The 21,269-nt window shown below is 40.1% G+C and overlaps 1 protein-coding gene across 2 annotated transcripts in view; it reads left to right on the top strand.

Annotated features, from left to right (window-relative positions):
- The window catches only part of gabra2b (gamma-aminobutyric acid type A receptor subunit alpha2b), a 29,718-nt gene that overhangs the window by 7,034 nt on the left and 1,415 nt on the right, over positions 1 to 21,269 (top strand). For both annotated transcript variants that reach the window (XM_085788491.1, XM_085788490.1), the window contains exons 4-9: positions 3,012 to 3,079; positions 5,530 to 5,750; positions 6,517 to 6,599; positions 7,534 to 7,677; positions 19,496 to 19,648; positions 20,375 to 20,577. In XM_085788491.1, coding sequence (XP_085644617.1) covers positions 3,012 to 3,079; positions 5,530 to 5,750; positions 6,517 to 6,599; positions 7,534 to 7,677; positions 19,496 to 19,648; positions 20,375 to 20,577 — 872 coding nt within the window. The remainder of the gene's footprint in view (positions 1 to 3,011; positions 3,080 to 5,529; positions 5,751 to 6,516; positions 6,600 to 7,533; positions 7,678 to 19,495; positions 19,649 to 20,374; positions 20,578 to 21,269) is intronic.

Raw genomic sequence — 21,269 nt, 5'->3', positions numbered from 1 at the left:
CAGGCAGGTTGTGTCTGACCGATTAAACACGGTTCAGCAGGCCCATCTACATCAAATGATTCGGATGATATGAAAAGCACATGTTTACAACTGTTCTTACTGAATAAATGAACTTAAGGTATTGTACTTGTTCCTATAAATAGCGTCTAACGTCCTGAAGCATTAAATGCACTCTGGATATTTTTAAACAGTAAACCCGTATTTTTCCTGAGGGCTGTGTTTTTCTAGGTTTTCCGGATGCATTGCAAGGATGCATCATTTGTATGGTTAGTTGTGCTTGTGAATTCTCATGTAATGCAGATTTAACGGGAGCTGTCACTTGGTGGTGGATTTGAATTTCCAATGTCCTTGTTTGTTCTTTTTTACTTGTTTGTTGCGATATAGCAAAAATCGTCCTCTGTCCGCGCTCACAGTAAATTAATTGAATAGTGTTGGTCAGCCATCACGGCCACCATGGGGAATTTCATATAACAAATAACAACAGTGTGTGAATACACACACAAACAACAAAAACAAATCCACTGCACCAAGCAAGGAATGAATGGAGAGAAGAAAAAGTTTCTTTAGTTTTTTTTGGGGGGGGGATATGTGCCTTAATTATGAGTGGAGAGAGACAGGAAAGTCAGGGGATGACATGCAGCAACGGGCTGCTAGTAATTGGATTTGAAACCCATCTCCACTGTAGGTGGGTCAAAACCTACAGGGTTTGTTCTCCCAAACAAAACAAGAAATATTATTCAAAAAAAATCTCAATAATACAACGAAAATAAATAAACTGCTAAAAAAACAACAAAAATTGTTCAACATTCATGTCTGAGCTCATTTACCTAGTAGTCACTAAATTTAAACATCATTTACACAAACTAATCACTATACAGTATATTTCAGACCCTGCAGGCATCTAAGTGCATTTTTTTCAAATCTCTTCTCACAATGCATGATGGTATTTAACTCTTTGATTAATCTTGCTCATTACTTTTTACACTATATTGTGGATTTCCACTGACCAAAACACAATGGACTGTAGTTCACACATCAAAACACTCTTAATTTACTTAATAGTCTAAATTCCCTGATAATTTTATTTGCTTCAATTTGTGATATTAATAAAATTCACTCTGTATAGTGAATGACTTGAAGGGATAGTTCACCCAAAATTCACCCTCACCCTCATGTCGACTAAGGGCTGGGAGAAGTTTCAGAGTCCTCCGTGCCTTCTCTGAGTTACAGCGGGGCTCCGTGCAGCACTGCATGTCCATATGACGGTTGCGAACGGAGCCCACTTTTCTTCGTCCAAAAAGACACACCAAAAAACATCCAAATACCTCCATAGTGCTCGTCTGTAATGTCCCTCTTGTATTGAAGCCCCAACATGAGAAATTGTTCCGAAAAAATTATATATTTTATTCTATATTTCAAGCTTGTTTGTAGCGGAAGCTCCCAGTGTCTCAGTTCACTGCTTTGCCTGTGTCTGTGCAAATCTCGCGCGATTTGCACAGACACCCAGTTCACGGCTCCGCAAATCGCGTGAGAGAAGGCACAGAGGACTCTGAAACTTCTCCCAGCCCTTAGTCGACATGAGGGTGAGTAGATAATGAGTGAAATTTGAATTTTGGGTGGACTATCCCTTTAAGTCATTCACTATACTACCCTTTTACTATCCCTTTATAAGACAAAGCCACAGAGAAGTTACTGTGTCTTTTAACAAGAACAAGCGGAGCACCATGACTGTGTTAAGTGTCAAACTTGTTTAAAATGTTGACTTTATAAAGAACCTCTTTCTCTTTGAATAAGTCATAAACTGATTATTTAGAATCAGTCTGATCTGAACAAAGGCGCCCCAACATATGTCTTGCTAAATGGATCACACCTATTACCCAGCAACCTGTCTCCTTGTGATTTACATCACCTTATAAATAGGAAAGCATTTCCATAATATGTCTTGTTAGAGGGACGTGGATGTCGGCCCGCCCTGCCATGCATGAGAGCACTTTACCTTCGAGTGATGATCTCTTTAGATCGTATGTGAGACACTGTTTGCTGTGTAGTACAGAGTGTAAAGTAAAACGTGAAAGCTTTTTGAATTGGCCGAGCATGAGGGATCGAGCTTCAGTAATTATTGAAAGAGACGGAGTGTAGAGAAAGCAAATGGACCTGATGCAGCAGAGCTGATGCAGTCGCACATTAGCACTTGAATGGGAAGCATATGAGGCTTTGCTCTTCCTATCTGTCACATCAGTGTGAACATTTAGGACAAATTTTATATGCTTTAAATCATAGCTTACATGTCACTGTGGCTCACTAAATTAAATCTTAGAGGAGCTGCCCAGTGCACAGTCAGATGTAGGTGGACTGAGTCTGTACAGGGTGCTGCCGTTGTTCCATCTGACTGACCAACAAATGGAAATAAGTGGATCATCTAAATAGTTAAATCGAAACATCTTTTAAATATGCTAAACTCACACTCAGAAAGTTGGGCAATTATTTCTGCTTGTTATTTCAAGTGCTACAATTTCAGTCCGACACAGGTGGAAACTGCAGTTTGGTTTCATGCCTCATATGGTAGAAGTGGTTTTACACTCACCAGCAGGACACAGTTACCTCGCTGAGACAGACTGAGGTGTGGAGCCTGCAGCTCTTCAGCGTCCTCTTCTATTTCTTTGCAACATTTTCAAAACTAATCCTCTGTCAAAAAATGCAGAAAATAACAGTAGGTCACTGATTTCCTAAGAAGCAACACAATAAAAGCCCTCCTGTGTTGGCAGCTTTTAATGTGAAGCTGTGACAGAACTGAAGCCTCAGTTTCAGCAGCATGAGGAGGTCATTTAAAAACTGCCAGGTAATGACTAAATATATACACAAAAATTAGACTATCAAAACTAGATTATTTCATGAAAATGCCATGGATAACCTGATAGCCAATATCTGAATTGCCTTGTTTTCTTTTTGAAAAAATAAAAATAAAATCTCATGTGGCGCTCTGATGCCTGTATTTTCTGTCTCTCATCCAGACAGGGTAACTGAGGTGAAGACAGACATCTACGTCACCAGCTTTGGACCAGTTTCAGACACAGACATGGTGAGAGCAAGATATCTGACATTTATTCATTGTGTGTTAAATAATTCATCCATATCTTGGTTGTTGTATAAACATATAGAGAACAGCACCATTCCAGTGGACCGCTGTGTCCTCTCTGTGTTCATACCTAGAGGAGGAAAACACACTCGTTTTTCTTTATCTCTAGTTTCATTACGGCTTTCCCTCCTTTCATAATTTCATCATCTCTCTTTCTTCCTTTCTCCCTTTCTTTCCTCTCCATCTCTCTTCACACACACAAACACACGCATGCACACACACACACACACACTCTATGATGCTGAAGTGGGACCAGTATACCTCACTACAGCACGACGTCTATTCATCTGACAATTTTCATCTTATAAATTATTGAAAGTCCTCTTGTTATTCAAGTCACTCCTTTGTTTATCCTGGGCTTTCCTGTTTATCATTCTGAAACATGCACCCACCTTCACATTATCATCAACGTCCCCCTCTATTGTTGAAGACCCATTTTCCAAGTGATTGATCTATTGATTTAATAGTTATGATGTAGAAGTTCAATGCAGTGGTCTCTGAAAGATATGTAAAGCAGAGAGGGCACTCTGTTGAACATAAAGCACCATTTATGCAGCACGGTCTCAGAGACGGACCAGTAAATGATCTCATGAAAATCCCAGATCGCTGTCCACTGAACTTCAGCCTGATGTCTCTTCTTCAAAATATCCTTCAACCAAACAGATGGACAGACAACAGCTGACAGCTGATCAGAGGTCAGCGCTGTGTGAGCTGCTGTCACTGGAGCTTAGAGCCGAGAAATGTGTTTAATCAGCGCGGCTATAATCACTTCAGTAAATGCTCAGGTTTGAAAAATTATAATATTAGAATTTATTAATTGGTAAAATTAGCATATCATTTAGCAAAACAGGGCGAAGGCTGCAGCTGTATGATTTATTTCAGGGTCTGCCCCTGCACGCACACACGTCTCGTAAAAATGAGCAACAGCATGAAATATTCTCCCCTGACCTCATTGATTTATTCAGATACTGTAGAGCAATTCAGCTGATTGCTGAGGTGGCCACATGATGGGATTTATAAGATTTATAGGAGGTCCACTGACAGTCAGAGCTGGAAAAAAAAGAACAATAATTGGACAAGAAGAAGAAAATGAAGCAAAAACCATCAGATTCAGCTTCACAAGCTGAATGGATGGTTTCTGCTTCACAAGCTTGAGAGGTTTATTCAAACCTACAGGTTAAACCTGCTTTATACTGACCAGCCGCAGTTTTAGAAATATCTTTTTTTTTTCAATCATTCTTAATGCCAACACAGTGCTCAAGTTTTACTTACAACTAATGGTATCTGCATTATTTATTCATTTATTTATTTATTATATTGTTTATTTTTAATTTTCTCTTTTTGCGGCTGGATGATAGATGAGTAACATCTCTGCGTGTCTGACAGCAGCATGGTGTGTATTACTGTAGTAAATCAATGTATTGCACAGGCAATACCAGACAATGAAGAAATTCATTGTTTTTTTTATGCAATTCTTTTTTGGTAATAACAGATCATTGCTCAGGTTAGTAAACCGAGGGTAGGTACAGTAATTATTACAGACCAACTCCCAGCTTCAGCTTTGACTAACATTTACCAAACTTTTAATCCTCAGCTTAGATGAAATGATGTGTCATCTGCTCAGTTTCCTCACTATGTCACGTTTGTTGTAACCAATTCCCAGAGAAATACTTTGGTTGGTTAAATATGATCATAGATGACAAAAACAGTGAAAACGAGACTAATATTGTGTAATAAACCACAATGACCCTGGATCTCGTTGGTCTTGGTTTTTCAGTGGGCAGCTTCAGTGTCCTGAGATCAAAATGTCAAAATGTCTTCTCAACTCTGTCAGAAAAAAAAACACTCAGGATGAATTTATCTCTCCCTCCCCCTCTCCCTCTCCCTCTCCCTCTTCCTCTCGCTCACTGTGTGTGAAATACACCAACACACACACCCTGTCACATACACACATTTCACAGTGCACTGTGCTTTCTGCCCTAAATCCTCTCTGGTGTGGTTTCTTTTGACAACAGAGGATTGTAGGTCAAGGGGTTGTCTTGGCCTCAGAGCCAGCTTAGGAAAACACCGGCTCAGAGAGCTGTGTGGAGCGCGGAGAGCGCCGGCTTCACCTCCATGGAGCTTTGACAAATAGAGAGAGCCACACGGTGCCCAGGCTTTAAAGTGTCAGGTGAAGTCACTCGTGAAGAACTGCTGCTTGTAGCTGCCCATATAACTCTGTGGGGGAGAGCGCCATCTGTATTATTTTCCATATTTTTACGTAAAAAGTAAAGGATTCATTTTCATACATGTGAAAGCTGAAACACTTAAACAGAGTTATATAGAGGATATAGAGGTAAGAGCTACTGAGCTGTAGAGTTTATATTTAATACATTTTTCTCCTCTGCCCATAGGAATACACCATAGATGTTTTTTTCCGGCAAAGCTGGAAGGATGAGAGGTTGAAATTTCATGGACCGATGAATATTTTGCCCCTCAACAACCTGATGGCGAGTAAGATCTGGACTCCAGACACCTTCTTCCACAACGGGAAAAAGTCTGTGGCTCATAACATGACCATGCCTAATAAACTGCTGAGGATCAAAGATGACGGGACGCTGTTGTACACCATGAGGTAACGCAAGCAGGAGCGAGCACTAAGAGAAAGTTCTGGTAACAGTGTTTATGTTTGAGACATTTTGGGAAATACGCTTAATCAATCTGATGGATGTCTGCTAAATGTGAATCTACAGCTGCTACATAAAACAACTTAGTGTGTTGATTAGTGAGCTGTTTCCTGTTCTTGTGCTCGGCTAAGCTAACTGCCTCCAAGCAACAAACCAAATAAGCGTATTTTTCCAAATGTCAAACTATTCCTCTACAAACTGACTTGAATGGAAAACACAGCCTCGCAGAAACACACACAGCAGTGACAGAAAATCCTGTTTGTTCAAATACATTCTTCTGTTGTTGTTTTTTTGTTTGCAAGGAAGCATCTTTCTGTCATCATGCATTTCAAGAAAGTCAATCTGACAGATACAGTATTAAAAGATAATTTTGCAGTGGTTGAATAAAATGCTTTACATGTTACATACAGTGCAGTTTCTTATCACATAGCTGACCTGCAATCTCACCACAGTCACACACACTAGTCGTGATGTGTGCTGGTCTCTGCAGCACCTTGTTTACTTTGCTCTGCTGATCAGTTAAGATGAATTATTTTTGTCTCAAGGCATTACAGATGGGAAGCATCTTGAATAGTGCATGGGGCTTGTGAGGTTTTTCTTTTTTTCTGTTCTTTACTCTCTCTCTTTTTTTTTTTTTGAGACCATGCCTAATCTGTGCTGTTTACTTTTCATGCATTTGCAAAGTCTCCTTAATTTTCTGTGAATTGGATGCAGGTTAACTGTGCATGCAGAGTGCCCAATGCATCTGGAGGATTTCCCCATGGACTTTCATTCCTGTCCACTAAAATTTGGCAGCTGTGAGTAACTCTGATGATGATAGCGCCTGAGGGAACATTAAGTAAAATGCTATTTTCTAATTTCTTTTTTTTTTTCTTCTTCTCCTCACTGGTTCTTTGGCAAAAAGAGCAGCCTAAGAACCGAGTGAAGCTAGAATGCATGGCTCAGTTTTCTGGCAGTGGCCCCACAAGTTTTAACGAAATATGCATCAGCAATTAAACACATAGAGAATGACTGACAGATAAAAGACTGAGTGGAAATGTCACTGGGAACTAACTAACTAACTTAATTCATCCAAATATTTTTATTTTGTAAATTTAAACCTGTTTTGATCACAACTCTATTGCCATGGCTTCTTTACATTTGGATGAAGACCTTTTGCTTTAAGCTGCTTTTAAAAACAAGGTATTGTTACGTATCAGAGCATCAGTACATGGTGGGTCATGTCTGAAATGCCTTGACTTCTCACATTCATTAAAATGCTCTATTTTTGATTTGAATGCATTCATGTGGTGACCTACAGGATTTACATTCAGCTCTTTAGTACATTAAACCTCCCAGCTGCGACAACGAAACAATGTGTAACACAACATGATTGGCAGCACATTTCAATAACTGAATATATTGAGGGGAAAAATCTGTTTTCCTGTCTCATCAGACATTCTTGGGTTAGCAGACGAGCTTTCAAAATTCATATTCAGTGTATGCTGTGACTGATTGAAAAGGCCAAATGTCACTATGCATGGATTGCTTGTTGGCGTCTCACATCTTCAACCACTGAGAGATTTTTTTTTCTCTCTGACACAATCCTTTTTTCTCTAGAAACCCAGCATCAAACACAATGTAGTGGGGGCTTTTCATTTGGGTCACTGAAATAATTTCTCGAAAAATCATCAATAGCTGCAGCTGCCCCAGATTTATCCCCTATGGGTTTATCCTCTTCTCTCTTTTTAGATGCCTACACAATCTCAGAAGTGACTTATGCTTGGACTCGAAACGCCTCGGACTCTGTGGTAGTGGAAGGAGAAAGCTCCCGTCTGAACCAGTACGACCTGCTCGGACAAACAGTCGGACAAGACACCATCAAGTCGAGCACGGGTAAGCTTTTGTTGAGAACTGAACCAGCTCCACCTCATGACTTCTTCACCTGCTGCTCTTTAAATATTAGAAATTATAAAAGCTTTGACCAAAATAGCCTGGGATTTGCTGGATAGTTGCAGATACTGTAGCATTGAGTGGATATTTAATCGCTGAATCTTACTGTATACACAGCCTGTGTAAACTCACCACTAATCTGGAAACTGCTTTATTTAAGGGATGGGGATATAAAATATCTCTGTTATCTCAGTTCCAAACAGTTTCAGTGTGAAAATCAAACTGTGAAGTTTGTGTGCTTGTTTGGGTGGATGTTGAACTTGCTCACCTCCTACATGTTGCAGGAGGCGGGGGTAGCTCACTGTGAAACGCTTGCAAAGTTTTGTCTTTTTGTTACTCACTTTATTTGGCTTGAGAAATGCAGAGAAACGTTGGTTCTGGCTTCCTCTGCATGACAAAGATTCAACAAAACAGGGATTTGGCATTCATGCATCTTGGATTCCCTGCTTTGCTCTGTATTGTGTTAATCTGCATTTAGCATGGCCCGGAGACCCAAACGCAGCATGACAGGTGAGCTGCTGCTGCGTTCGAATGCCGCGCACTTTCTTTGGATGGGCTTTAAACGGATGTCAATAAAAACAGAGGAGAGATGTTGACGCAGAACTATACCGCAGCACATCTGTCTGTTGTTGCCCAGACACTAACAGAGGAGCTCCGGGAGAAAAGAGCGGCTGCTGTGTTCTCCAGTGATTTAAATGTCTTCTCTTGGTGCCCAAAGACACAGGAATGTCTCACAAAAGTGCAGCGACGCATGAAATGACAAAGAAAATCTATGTTTTCAGCCCACAAAGTGAATGACTCGGTGTGCATTGAAAATGGGGCATTTCACTCAAATGGACCTGCAGCAGACATTAGCAAGTGAATCCAACAGTGACAAGCTCATTAGTGGGCTGGATAATTAACTTTGGTTATGTCTAGAGTTTTAAAACACACACTTAAAGCAGAAGGCAGGAGAACAAAAACAAGTTTTAAAACATATCTGGATTTTTTTTTTTTTATGTATAGCTGTGTCTCAGTTCAGACGCTGCTTCATTGTGGTGGGACCATTTTTGAAGTTTTGCTCTCTTGATGGCTCCTTTAAATGTGGTCCTCCTTTTCACAAAGGCTTCAACAGGTGGATCCGTCATGGCCCAACCTATCCTATACCTAACCTATTACATGGCAGTACTGAAGAGTGTGTGATAGCACATAATCACTGCACACAGCACTTGACTATATGACAGCTGTAGACCACGGGTCTCCTTAAGGATGCTGCCGTGTGCAGGGTTGTAGCTACACTCATGTATAACGTTTTAAGTGAGTACAATGGTAATGAATGGATGGAACAGATATTTTCTCTGTTCTCGCATAACTATATTTCCTTAAATTGCAAACTTCAGAGTGAGTTTATGCCACATGACACATCCTTGTGACACAGCAGCGTTCATTGAATACGTTCATGCACAACACAGTAGAATGGGTTGCTCAGTGTATTACTACCTGCATATGATTCAGTTTGGAGCAACAGCTGGTAGCACCATCGAAGAATCATGTGCTGCTGTGGACAGTGCCACAAAACATGCTGTAGTCAATGCCCTGAAAAAATAAACAGGATTAGTTTAAGTGTACGCTTTATTTATTTTTTTAATTCACAGCTTTATTTTGCTGTCAGACAGGAGCTGTCCTCTGGGAGAGTTTTTGTAAAGTGGCTAAAACATATTTTTACAGATGGTTCCATCTACAGCTTAATGTGTCACTCTGATCCAGATTGACTGTGGTTGCAGAGACGACTTAGCCCCTAAAACATGGGCACAAGGTAGACCTTTAGCATTGCTGCAGTTTTTAAATGAGTCAGATGTGGTGGAGGTGGTCTTTTCAGGCATCTCTAATGTCGGTGTATGTGTTTCATTGTAAACGTCACATGTGCTGTGACAGAAAGCTCGACAGGCATAGCAACAGTAACTAGGGGGGCCGACCATCCGCTCCTACTCTTTTAGGCAGGAATGTGCTCTAGTCAAGACAATCAGCTGTCAAGTTATATTTATCTACAGTATAAAACACTTTCAACAAGCACATTGTTCACAAAGTGAATAGCGAAAACAAAGGACACAAATAGACACAAAAATAGGCTGTGGAGTAAAAGAAAGAGATAGTGAGGTCTAAAAATAGAAGCAACACATTTCATGCCAACACACTAACACAGATGCCAAGAAACGAGGCCAGATTTTGAGTGTGCGACTGTGTGTGTTAATGTGTGTGAAGATAAGGATGACACCGCTACTGTCCAGGAAGCGAGGAAGACCAGATCAATAACTGGTTCCTGAGCTGCGGTAAATAACTCAGCCTGGGTTTAAATACTGAGACACTGAAGTCAGCAGGCTGTAGGCAGATGAGAGATGGTTGGCAGCTGTTTTCTTTCGCACGCTGGGAGTGACAAGGACTCTGACACACAGTGACTGGAGATTATATGATGGCAGTAATCAAATCAATGGTGAAGCCCATGTAACGTGTTCAAAGTCTTTGTAATCAGTGCAGAAATGTCCAGGGAGCCATTGGAGAGAGAATAAGAGCAGACTGCAGAGTGACGTGTTCTTGTAGAAGAGGAAGTAGTTAGACCTGTGGATAATTATCGAAGTGACTGGAAAACAACATTTAAAAGAAGCTTTTCAGTTGTTACAGCAGTTCAAACAAGACAGATGTTTAATGTGAGCTGTTTCCTGCTTGGGAGAAGGAATTTGTCGTCTACCTTGTGCTGTTTACGGTTCATTTTAAGAGTAATTCTGTCGGCAGCTATCACGTCACATAGCAAATTAAAATGGAAACACAAATTGTCTCTGCAATATGGTTCTCCTCGCTCTCGGAAAGGCTCCCTGCTGTGGCAACACAGTGAAACAGAATGAAATACGTAGCACAGTGATAAATAACATGCAGGGACCATTGCAAATAATCCCCCAGTGGTTATTAACTTAGAAATAAACGCCCTCCAGGGTGCGTACAAACAGAGCGGAGCTGAAGCAGGTGGAGGCTGGGTGGAGTGGAGCAGCAGTAACAGAAGCAAGCACCACGTCAGCGCGGAGTGAATGTGAACCAACAAGGTGGTCTTTAAATAGGCCGCCAGATCAGTGCAGCGAGATGTGATGGCTGCGGATGCGGTTGGGTAACTGTCACAGCAGAAGGCAGAGACGTTGCGTTGCGCTATCAGTGGTTAATACGACACTAAAAGAGACGTTTTATCATCATCATACATGTCACTCAGGCTGCGAATGTGAGGACTGAGAATAACTGAGGACCTCCGAACAGATGAGGCAAATCTCCGCAGACAATTTTTTATCGCAGTTAGTGTTGCCACGGTAACGATGCATGTTGCCGTGGTGACATAAGCATAAACTAATCATAAAGTACTTAAATAGCACTTTTCAAAACAGAAGTCACAAAGGGCTTAACAAGCTTTAAGAAAGACACATGAGAGACACAGGAGCTTCAGAAGCGATTCCAACCTGGGGGCTGAGACCCTTTAAAGATGGAAGAAAGAAATTGCTCTGATGTTCATATCTGTGTCTGTTTTTTTTCTCTCCCTTATTTAATCTTTGCCTTTTTCTTGTGAAGTTCTTCACATCTCCAACATTTAATCAAATTAAACCGTCTGAGAAGGTTGGAGGTGAGGTCCTTTTAGTCATCTGTGGATGAATATGCTCATAAATCATAAACACAATCAAGCAGTGGCGACGGGTTGCAGTGGTGCACAAGTTTGTAAAAATGAGTCTTTCTATTCTACAGTGGTGCTCATACTGTACAGATAATGACTGTATTTAAACTGAGGTTATGTGTAGTAAAACAGAAACTTAAGTGCCCTTGGTCGAGGTTGTAGTAGAAATAATAATAATAATGATGAGAATGATAAGAAAACAAAATCCATATTGCCATACTATGGGGACCTGGTTAAGCATAGCTACAAAATAAAGATATTCATGTAAAAATACGTCTCACACAGCCTGGAAGGGTTCCAGGGTTTGTTGTCTAAGTCAAGTGCAGAAGGTTTTGTGGTAGATGAGAAATCTGAAAGCACATACGACTCTGTGAGCGACAGCACTGATCTAATTTTAGTCCCTTCTTTGCTGAGGAAAATGTGATGGAAGAAGCTTTTTGAAATACAGCTCTTGCAGGGTGATGATAGCAGTGATCAAATAATGAAAAAATGAAATGAAAAATGTGTAGGTGTGCTATAATTACCAGTCTGCTGTTTTCTTTTTCTTTTTTTAAACTACATTTTCACTAAATGGTATACGATTACCTTCAAATCTATATTGTATAATTTTAGTTTGATGAAACAGTTTTTATTTCCTCCAGGCAGGTTTTTATTAGTGTTGTTGTTCACTGGTGTGGACATTTAACAGGAGGAAATGTCCTCTGATCAGAGTGGATATGTGATTTATGAGAATGATGGTTACAAAAATGTTAAAAGTCTGTTACATTACAAGTTCACCAGTTTGTTCTTGGTGGAGGACACTGACCTCGGGGTCATCACCTCCAGACTTAGTCTGTGATGTAGAGAGGGAAGTGGGCAGCTTGCAGAGCAGCACTGTGGGGACAGACATCGTCTCTATGTGGTGCAGCAGCAGCAGCAGCAGCAGCAGCAGCAGCAGCAGCAGCAGCAGCAGCAGCAGCAGCAGTGTGTACAGTGAGTCCTGCTTCTCTGTCAGGCTGCTCCAGTTTTTATTCCTGGAACATTTTATGCTGATTTTCTTTTTCTTTTACAGGTATTTCAGGATAGTGTTGGTGAAAGCATTGAAAAAGGGCTAAAACCAGAGACCGTTGTGTGATATTCCTGTAGCATTAATGGAAACTAATAGAAGCTAGAAAGCTGAATTTTACCAGTCATCTAAAATCTAAAGCTTTACATCGCAACCATAAAAAATGTATGTACCATAGAAAAAGAGAGAGTGTCCCTTAGCCAAGTGCTCCACCAGTGCTCCCTTCAGGTATCAATTACCAGTATACAGTATTTCCCCAGTGACTACATTCCACTATCAGGGGAATCCCTGCTTCAATTTCATTGAGTAAGAATATCCTTTCATGCACTAAATGCTCCTATCTAGGTTAAGTGCTGTATGATGCTTTGGTAGAAGGCAGCATGCCTGCCAGTGACTGCTCCTCTTGTTTAACTAGTCACTCCACATTATCTGATTGGCTGACTTTAAATTAATCATTCATTACTAGTGTGTCAGTGTTTGGTGTAGCGTACTTGCAAACTAGGTCATTTGGCACGAATGAATGTGCTCTCAGGCTTCACAGGGACGGACATCTTGCATAAGCCTGTGAACACACCAACACACTGTTACAAAAAACCTCACTCTTCAACTCTTCAGCCATACATGTATTTGTCACAAGGTTGTGTTCAACGAGTCACTGACAAGTAGCAGTTGCCGTGATTCTCACTTGTTTTTGTTTGCAGCTAAAAACATTTTTATGTAACTACATCACACATAAACTCTCATGACTGAACACAACTGGATGTAGCAATGATTTACTTCATACACAGTGTGCATTTTATATTTCAGTGTAGTTTGTAGAGCAACAGTATCTGCTTATTTTGGCCGTATGGAAACAAGTAAACAACACATAAGCTATCAGCATCTGCACTAGTTGATATAGTGAACAGGCGCCATTCAAACATCCAGCAGATATAGAATATAGCACTATACATAAAGTCGTGTTCCTGGTCATTCATATTTCTTTCCAGCTTTGATTTCCACCTAATCCAGAGGAAATTATTTGACATATAAGCAGCTAAGTGTTCCACTGTAAGTTTGTCTTACAGTGTGTTGTTGAGAAAGTAGCACTGAGTAGGTTTTTCTCCAGAAACAGTTGCCTACTGAATAAACACCAAACGAAAGCAGAGAGACTGAACCAAAACAGAGACTAAAGCAAGAAGCTGAAAGACTCTAAAACAGTTAACAGCGTATACAAACGGAAGTCATGTTAATGTTTAATATTGATTATAGCCACTTCAAGACATTATTGTTTTTGGTCAAATCATAGGTTCTACTTTCCAGTTAAGCATCAATTAGTATTTAGTGTGACTGCTGAAGCAGTCACACTATTGTTCTTCTGTTTGGCCATTTTCTTCCGCCTTTTTACGGTCTTCTTCTAGTCCTTCATACTTTGTGCTATTTCAACAATTCATATATCAAAACGTGCAGCTTTTTCTGGACTTTATCGGCATTACTTTTCTCTTTTTAACTCTTTATACTTTTTAAAATATTTAACTTTTTCTGATTTTTTTCAGCTTTATAATGTGTGTGTGTTGCGTCTAACGAGCAGAGCTAGAGTGGTGTCAGAGTGGATAGAGGCAAAAAAACATTCTAGAGTTTTTCTGGCTAAACTGTCAGCACGGCCACAAATTAAACTCTAGACAAATTATTTTCTCCAGTTTTGTAGCCACACTTGTCTTCTGGCTAAAATTCTGGTCAAAAATGCAAAGAGACTTAGATAATAATTTTAAATATTTTTTAAATGCAGCCAGGGAGCTCTCTGCTCTCATTCAGCTCAATGTATTTTTTTCACAGCAGCAGGAGAAGGAGCTCAACTTTGTAACTTGCTGTTAAGTGCTTTTTAATTCATTTTAATTCACCAAAAAATAGTCACAGGTCACAAAAAAGTCCTCTTCTTGCTTGGTGTGGCTAATTTATACTAATTTCTCTTTATTTTAAGAATCATTGAAAAATCTCACATTCATCAAAGTCTCAACCTCTCTTCACCACAACTCCACTGTAGTGTAGGGGGTAGGGTAACTGCTTCCCAACCCCAAGGTCACTGGTTCGAATCCAAGGGAAGAACTCTTGTTATGTTATGTTGAATTCTGCTCTCCTCCACCGCCTTCAATTGGTTACAGGTGTTTGTTAGCTCCTTGATTACTCATACCAGTTTGCAGCACATCATCACATTACAATGAATGACAACAGTCTTGAAAGCAGTGTGCTCTCTGTAGCCGAGTGGCAGAGTAAAGGTTTAGTGATCATATGGTCATGGGTTCGATTCCTGCCTCAGTCATTTCACATCATTGCTTGACTTTTGATTCCAATTATTCAGCTGTCATTGGACAGTCTTTGATTCCTCATAGTATAAAGCTCATTGTAACTCAGGTTCTCTGTGGCCATATGGTTAGTGTGTTAGGTGTTGTGCTATTTCAACAATTCATATATCAAAACGTGCAGCTTTTTTTGAACTTTATCGGCATTACTTTTCTCTTTTTAACTATTTATACTTTTTCAAATATTTAACTTTTTCTGCCACGATTCCTTACTTTTTTTTTTTTAAGCAGAAGCCAGTGATCCTCTTATCAAAGGTTTTCTTTACCCCTCACATACTGTCTCTGTCTGTAGCCTAGTGGTTAGCTTGCTGGTCTGGAGACCTGAAGGTTGCTGGTTCAAATCTTGCCTCAACAACAATTATAGTGAATTATTTTCCCAGTCGTCCTCTGTTGACTTCTGATAACTTGCTTCATGTTGAAACTGCTGCTCTCAGCCTGAAATTCACAGAAATTTTCATTCTAAGTCATTCAAGCTTGACTCTCAAGCTTTCTTGATGTTGACAGTGTGCAGATCATTAACAGACAACAATCTCTGCAACTGTGTGTGCACTGTGGCCTAGAGGCAGAGTGGAAGTCTAATGACCATGAGGTTGTGGGTTCAATTCTGACCTTGGTCAAACATTTGTATGGTGATCACTGCTTGCACTATTTGCTAATTCTGCAACAGCGTTCAGTTGCTATCAGCAGTCACACCATTTCCATTCTTGGAAATGCTTTTTCTAGTTTTCACTCGCTATCACAGTAGCAGCTCTACTGATCTTTGTGTTGGCTGAATGTGTTTGTGGTAGGTTGTTGGGAGTTTTTGCAGAAGTACTACGTTGTGATGATGAGCCTGTTGGGGTGGGGGTGTGGAGTACCAGGGACAGTCAGACAACACTATGAAGCTGCATGATGGTAAATGTAGGATGAAGACAGTCTCTCTATAAAAAAACCACTCAGTTACATTTTATTGTTGCGAGACTTCTAGAAACGATCAAACTTTTTCCAGCAAATACTCCAAAAATAAGAAGCTTACATTCAAGTGGCTTCAACCACGTGTTATTATCAGCATGACAACAAACATCCTTGACCTTTTCCAACCACGAGCCACTTGAAGATCTCAGAAACGTTGGTGGTCCACATCTGTTTTACCTAAATAGATTTGTTGATCTCCTTTACCTCTGTGACACGGGTAGAGGGTTGTCGTCCATTGTTTGGGAACCACTGCTCAAACCTTTGCCTCATCATAAAAGGGTTAGTTTTCATCATTTTATTTGTAGCATACAGTAGGGGAGAGTGGGGTAATGTGAGACACCGGGTAATGTGAGACACCCCCTGTATCTAGAAAACAGAACACATTTATGGCCCCTCCCATTTCCCCATGGTCATGAAGGAGAGGACCTCATGATGCTGTGGAAAGCATGTTTGTTTTTCACAAAAATGTTATTTTTGCATGTAAAAGTCAATTTTCTTGCTGTCAACTTAATCAACTGTTGTGCCAAAGCAAATTGATTCAGGTAGAAAAACTTATATGATACATGATGATGAACTACCAACACATAAAACCATGTGATGATGCTGGCTGAAAATTAGCCTGAATTTCTAAGAGAGGTAATTTTTTCTAAAATGGGGGTGTTGGGGTAAAGGCTCTTCAGTCAGCTCGCTTAATATTGGTTACATTCAATTTTAGTCACATTCCACTTTGTCGGCTCCCCCCACACACAAGAGGACTTTTGATCGAAATGGTCACAATTGTCGGGTCTTACAATCTGACCCCCAGACTATCTAACTGATTCTATCTGTCATTTGAATGTTAATTAAAACATTTTGTGTTGTATTTGATTTTGTTCTTGAGTCACTTTGTGTTGAGAAAACAAAAGTGCTTAATTGACCAATCCCCATGATTCTGTTACTAGTCCGACGTTAATTTTGGGAAGTGTGGTTGTCAAGCTAGCTGTCAGGACTCTAACTGCTACAACATGTGTTGTTATGGTAGTTTCAGAGAAGAAAAAGTAAGTGGATCAGTTTACCCCATTGATTTCTCTAGTCTGTCTCAGTTTACCCCTGAGCTGGGGTAAAGTGAGACACAAGACCACTTTTTTTTAAACAATCATATTTTCACTGTCCTTCGTCCTGAATACATTCTGATAATTTCCATTGCTAGGCAACATCCTGAATTAATGGGAAATGTGTAAATTTTACTGATAAATCATTTTAGCTCGCTTAGAGGGGAGCAAATGTAAAAAGTGTCTCACTTTACCCCACTCTCCCCTATATCTCTGCTTCAAATAAAACACACCCATAGAGTTAGGTGCTACATGAGATCTTCTCCTTGGCTGTAGTCATTCAGTTTGATATAAGACTGTTATAAGCTTCCAAACTTAATGGAAGTCTTTCCACTTGATTTTCTTGTACAGTATAAGAGACACTGACTCACATTAACAGACCCTCTCAGAACATGAAATCAGACAAAATATACTGTAGCAGCAATTACTACATGTAACACCACATTGACAAACCGCTTTGACCTGATGGATCGATTCTCACTTAGACTCTGATTACAAAGCTTGTTGCCTGTGCCCTCTGTCGGACAGTTGAACGCGTGAGGTATTCCTGTGGCGTTAGCCACCAACCGTGTTTCCTACATCTGTAGGATACATGATGCGATTACCATCTTCATGCTATAATTACTGTCTCTTCTCTCGGTGAAGCGATCACCGGCTTCTCTAGAGGAAATTCAGCCACATACAGTGAATTCCTTGCTTGTACATGTACATCCTCCTCCCCCATCCACAACACAGGCAACGGGGCTGGCATGCAAATTAAATTACAGAAGATATAGAGCTCCATAGGGTGCAGAGAGTGTGCGCTCGATTCCTCTAAATTCCAGTGGCTGAGTTAGTGTATAGCGCTTTGTGTGCGTGTGTGTGTTTGTGTGTGTGTGTGTGTGTGTGTGTGTGTGTGCGTGCGTGCGTGCGTGTGTGTGGTGACAGGGAGAGAATTGGTCCTCATATAACTGCTAGAAATACAGCCAATACAACTACACTTCCATAAAAGAAAGAGGGAATAAAATATCTTTTGGGATTAGTCCTTGGAATTGACACCCCCACCCCCTCTTCCTACTGCTGAAAAGGACTTTCCTCTTGCCAAGTGGCAGCGTGTATCAAGGCCTTCATTTCAGAATTGCAGGAAATGAGCTATGTTTCTCTGTTCTGTTGCCATGGGTAACACATCTTTTTCTTCTCGTGTCTAATCTTGGCTTCTCTTTGAGATATCTTCTATTTGGCCTGCCTGCTGCTGCAGCGCTGGCACTGTTTCACGGCCTTGTCAGCTATTAGGCTTTGGTCGGTGGCTAGGAAATCATGCTGCCTACTTTTCTATGTACAGATGGATTATTATGACAAATATGTGCTGTTAACAGCTGAAGTACACTGTCTAATCTATGTAGAAGACTGGGCTGGCTTATTAAAGCTGCATCCTTCAAGTTCCTTATATAAACATGTCATTTTCTACTGATATAATATGGACATAAAGGGAGGTGGAGGGTTGCACATGCATACGGAAATCCTATGTTCAAAGTAGTGTTCAAACACATTCACACAGCCATTATAGCCTTCACTTTATGTGTGTGTCTTTTAAAAATGATTTTAATCATAAATAACATGTAGCAAAACCAGAAATATAGAGGAAAGAAAATTGAAGGATTTAGTTGCCATGTTTGAGGCAGGTGGAATCTCCTCCCTCCACTTTAATAACAATGATTTAGCTTTTAATTCTAATAAATCAGTATAGTTCACGCTTTTTTCCAGACAATAACAATGTGTTATATCTGCGCACAATACCAGAAACTGTCAGTGCACAACTGGGTAGATAAAATAATGAGAGATTAGTAAAAGATGGACAATAAATACTTATACAATGTAGGCAAGCAGATGTATACTGTTTTTTTGTTTGTTTGTTTTTTTACTTTACTGAAGTTTCTTAATATATTCTACCTCATTAGAAGTCAAAGGAAATATTGCACTTTTCACTCTACTACCATTAAAATTTACAGCTGCTATTTACTTATTCATATTTTAAGTATAAGGCATTATCAGCTTTTAAAATGTGATACATTGTTAAAGATTAAATCTCCCATTAAAAGTATCTTCAGTTCAACCAGCTACATCATTAATAAACAATGCAGTATCACTCACTGAACAGTCTTTTCTGCATTGAGGGTTTTACTTTTGAATCTCTGAAATTTAGTAAAAGTATTTTAACTAAATTAACATTTTCAATGCCAACCTTTCACTAACGGTGGAGTAAGTGAAAAACGTTTTCTAAAGCCCCCAAATAAATCTGATAAATGGTCTGAGGTGACATCACCGGAGTCAGAGAGAAGAGATGCCACCAGACATTTGTGGTCCACTGCTTTGCCATCAGCCAGTACTACTGTAGCATAACACATCTGGATGTCCAACCCAGCTGTGAGTTGTCGAGTTGCATTGTGGGTAATGAAAACTCCACATTTTGACAATGAATAAAAAAAATTATACAGCTGGTTCTGCTGCATCCATAACGGGCTGTACAGTTGGAGATTACTGTTTATATCACTACATCATTGAAATGCACCACATTGTAATTGGTAGCAGAAGCAGGCGTGGTGATGCTGTTTCTTTTTTTTCTGTTTTGTTTTGTTTTTTTAATTGACCCTGACCCTTGTGTCAACAGGTGAATACACTGTGATGATGGCTCATTTCCACCTGAAGAGGAAGATCGGCTACTTTGTCATCCAGACTTATCTCCCGTGCATCATGACCGTCATTCTTTCCCAAGTGTCCTTCTGGCTGAACAGAGAGTCGGTGCCAGCTCGGACTGTGTTTGGTAAGTGTTTGACTTTATCACTGATGGTTACACTGTTCTTTTCTATCTATGTTTGTTTGTCTGTTTATTGTGGGGGGCGATAAGCCTGTGTCTTATTGAAACAACCCAATTCCCAACAGCACTCATGTAATTTAAGCCCAGCGTTATAAATGTGTGATCTCAACACACATGATGGGACATGGAGTTCCTCCCAGCCTCTGTCAGCACGAGGGATGAAAACAGCAAACGGCTGAAACTTGATGACAAATGCAGGAGAAAACAGGATAAAGAAAAAAGAGGAAACATTTCTCGATGCTTCAGTGCTTTTTCAATCTAGTTGGACAAGCTGCTGCTGCTGGACTTGTTTGTAAGCCGAGTGGAACTAATGGCAGTGACCTCAGAGTGACCAGCTCACAGAGGAAAAAACAGGTACAGAAGTCAAGAATAAACTGGGCCAACAAACCCAAAGCTACCAAACAGTTAATGCATAACTGAAGGTCAGTGGTTATTAGTGCAGAGTAGGCTAATAGTAACCTTACACTGTAAAGGCACAAAGCGCACTAATGACTAACACTATTATCCTAGAAAGGGTAAAACAGTCGCTTTGAGAAGAAGAGAGTGACAGTGAAAGTGATGCATTCTTATGATTTATCTCTTTGTTATGTATATACTGTATCTGTGTGTTATTTCCATCTGAACCTCGTGATAATTATCTAATAAAACCCTGTTTTCCTCTCGTACCTCCAGGTGTCACCACCGTCCTCACAATGACAACACTCAGTATAAGTGCGAGGAACTCCCTCCCCAAGGTCGCTTATGCCACTGCCATGGACTGGTTCATTGCCGTCTGCTACGCCTTTGTCTTCTCCGCTTTGATTGAGTTTGCCACTGTCAATTACTTCACAAAGCGAGGCTGGGCTTGGGATGGAAAGAGTGTAGTGAATGACAAGGTAATGAGGACAAAAACATGTCTTTTTGATAGGCTCCGTTTTCAAAGAGAATTCATTAGCATTGTACAGAGGAAGGCAACACTTGCATATTGGAAATCGGAGGTTTAAAATCATTTGTTAGATGCTGAGGGAAGCAGTGATAATGGCTGCTTTAACCCTCCACAAACCAAACTCCAACATGAGAACATGTACGTTTGAAAGAACAAGATGACTGATTAGTTCTGCAGTATTAGTATTCCAGAGGAAAATGGTTTTAAACCTTTAAGTGCCACCAGTGCACTCTTCTCGTTTAACTACGATGTGCCCCACGGCAAAGCACTTACGGCCTAACTGCTGCAGGACAGTGACTCTGTTTCTACCACTGTGGTAATGTAGCTGTCAAGACAAATCTTACAGGACAGACATAGATTCACAATAGTGTTATATTGCAGAGACTAAAATTAATAGTAAGTCAAATATATTTATTCATGTAAATACACCACTTTAAATAGATGTGGGCCGAGTTACTTTGGATTACTTAGCTAGAGATCTTAACTGAAAAACAGGTTTAAGAAATTTACAAATTATGAAGTGTATTCAGAAAAAACAGATCATGTGACTTTTTTTCATTTGGTTTTTTACATGGTGTAGCGAGAACAGCAGAAATCTCTTACAGAGAAATAAAAACTGAGATTAAAAAAATATCCTTTTTT

This window comes from Trachurus japonicus, chromosome 10 (genome assembly GCF_045865225.1).
Source record: "Trachurus japonicus isolate A0001 chromosome 10, Traja_1.0".
NCBI classification, from domain to species: domain Eukaryota; kingdom Metazoa; phylum Chordata; class Actinopteri; order Carangiformes; family Carangidae; genus Trachurus; species Trachurus japonicus.
This window is presented reverse-complemented; position numbering and strand designations above follow the sequence as displayed.